Here is a 2,500-nt window from a genome sequence, read left to right on the forward strand (position 1 = left end):
CTATGTTCTCTCTCATATGCTATGTTCCAGGAGTGAGAGAGAGAGAGAGAGAGAGAGAGAGAGAGAGAGAGAGAGAGAGAGAGAGAGAGAGAGAGAGAGAGAGAGAGAGAGATTTGAGCTTGATTTTCATAAACAGTTCACCATTGTTCCGAAAAAGGTATGAATATGGGAGTACTACCTTATCTATTGGGATTAGATAAGATAACAGATGTAGAGGGAAGATTCTTACGACACGGCCAGATAAGGTATATAGAGAGCGAGGAGGAAAGATACTGTGAAATAGTCAGCACTGGAGAAAGACAGAACAGCCATAGATAAACACTAACCCACAACCGACATAAAGGAACACTAAGAATGAACAAATCACCGGTAGGTTCTTCTAGACAGGGTGGAATCAAAAGCTTTTCATCTCATCAACTCCTCTCCTCTAACTGACTGTCTTCAGCCTCTCTCTCACCGCCGCAATCTTGCATCTCTAGCTGTCTTCTACCGCTATTTTCATGCTAACTGCTCTTCTGATCTTGCTAACTGCATGTCTCCCCTCCTCCCGCGACCTTGCTGCACAAGACTTTCTTCTTTCTCTCACCCCTATTCTGTCCACCTCTCTAACGCAAGAGTTAACCAGTATTCTCAATCATTCATCCCTTTCTCTGGTAAACTCTGGAACTCCCTGCCTGCTTCTGTATTTCCACCTTCCTATGACTTGAATTCCTTCAAGAGGGAGGTTTCAAGACACTTATTCATCAATTTTTGACCACTGCTTTGACCCTTTTATGGGACTGCCATTTCAGTGGGCATACTTTTTTATTGGATTTTTGTTGCCCTTGGCCAATGTCACTCCTACATTAAAAAGAAAAAAAAAGCTTTCCGTAAAATTGTTCACGTCTTAAACTTTACAACATGCGTGCTCCAGGGGAAGTTATTGGAAATTTCAAGGATGTTTTATGGATGTAATGATAGTTTAACAAGCTGTAGTAGGAGTTACTGGAGTTTTCAAGACTATTTTATGAGTGTAACGTTAGTTCAATCGCTCCAGGGAAAGATAATGGGGTTTTCAAGGATGTTTTATGAGTGTAGTGATAGGAAATTTGCCTCTTCACTGTCGCAACTAGTGTCAAACTGTTCTTGAAAATAGGTTTGAAAATAGGTTTTACAAATAGCTAAGTAATCTCTTGATCCTGCGAAATCTGACACTAAAATTTGGTCATTGAAGAGCCGACTGGCCACACTTAAATCCGAATGTGCGAAGACACGTAAAAAACAAATCACAGGTGGACCTCGTATCAGCACAGGTGTTTCTTGACCCACAATTTAAACACAGACTGGATGCGTCAATGTCCCCTAATTTCCAAGTATATATACATATATATGGACACACACACACACACACACACACACACACACACACACACACACACACACACACACACACACACACACACACACACACGGACAGGTAAGATGTGTGCAAATGTTTTTTCTTTAATATCTATGAAAGTGATGTTGATTGGAGTACCTTAAGGCTTTCATGTATTCCTCATTTAAGTGTTAAGGCGCCGCAACTGACACACACACACACACACACACACACACACACACACACACACACACACACACACACACACACACACACACACACACACACACACACACACAGGTATATATATATATATATATATATATATATATATATATATATATATATATATATATATATATATATAGAGAGAGAGAGAGAGAGAGAGAGAGAGAGAGAGAGAGAGAGAGAGAGAGAGAGAGAGAGAGAGAAGGTGCTGGTGGTGACAATATATGTTGGTGACAGTGGCGTTCTAGGAAATATAATTAAAGAAACTGACACACACACACACACACACACACACACACACACACACACACACACACACACACACACACACACACACACACACACACACACACACACACACACACACACACACACACACACACACACACACACACACACACACACACACATTTCCGTTTATACAAATTTTAAGCCTCTGTTTGTATGTATATGTCGGGTACTATTTTCGTTAATTTATTTTTTACTTCAAACTTTTATCAATATCTTTCTTAATCCAATTGGAAATGTAATTGTTTTATTAATGGTCAAAGTATTAAATATTTAATTATACATAAATTTATAGAAGGCATTCACTCTTGTACTTCATTAGAATTGATATTTAGATATGTATGTATTATGTGTTCATGTAATTAAATTAGATGGACCATGACAGCTGTTTCACGCCATGGACATATTAAACTTTTACTTTATCCAATTATGGGCATGGCAACACCCACACAATAAGCCTTGTTGTATCTCTTCTGATATATTGTACTCTCTCTCTCTCTCTCTCTCTCTCTCTCTCTCTCTCTCTCTCTCTCTCTCTCTCTCTCTCTCTCTCTCTCTCTCTCTCTCTCTCTCTCTCTCTCTCTCTCTCTCTCTCTCTCTCTCTCTCTCTCTCTCTCTCTCTCCCGT

General features: G+C 39.6%; 1 protein-coding gene across 2 annotated transcripts in view; it reads left to right on the forward strand.

Moving 5' to 3' along the window:
• The window catches only part of LOC135093517 (galactosylgalactosylxylosylprotein 3-beta-glucuronosyltransferase P-like), an 11,709-nt gene that overhangs the window by 3,023 nt on the left and 6,186 nt on the right, over positions 1-2,500 (forward strand). Inside the window, exon 1 of one of the 2 annotated variants that reach the window (XM_063992821.1) lies at positions 232-369. The exons of the other annotated variant lie outside the window; for it this stretch is intronic. Within the exon in view, the coding sequence (XP_063848891.1) occupies positions 355-369 (15 nt within the window). The 5' untranslated portion in view covers positions 232-354. Of the gene's footprint in view, positions 1-231; positions 370-2,500 lie in introns of those variants that run through there. 2 annotated transcript variants of the gene reach the window in all.

The sequence above is a fragment of the Scylla paramamosain genome, chromosome 43, assembly GCF_035594125.1.
Source record: "Scylla paramamosain isolate STU-SP2022 chromosome 43, ASM3559412v1, whole genome shotgun sequence".
Lineage (NCBI taxonomy): Eukaryota > Metazoa > Arthropoda > Malacostraca > Decapoda > Portunidae > Scylla > Scylla paramamosain.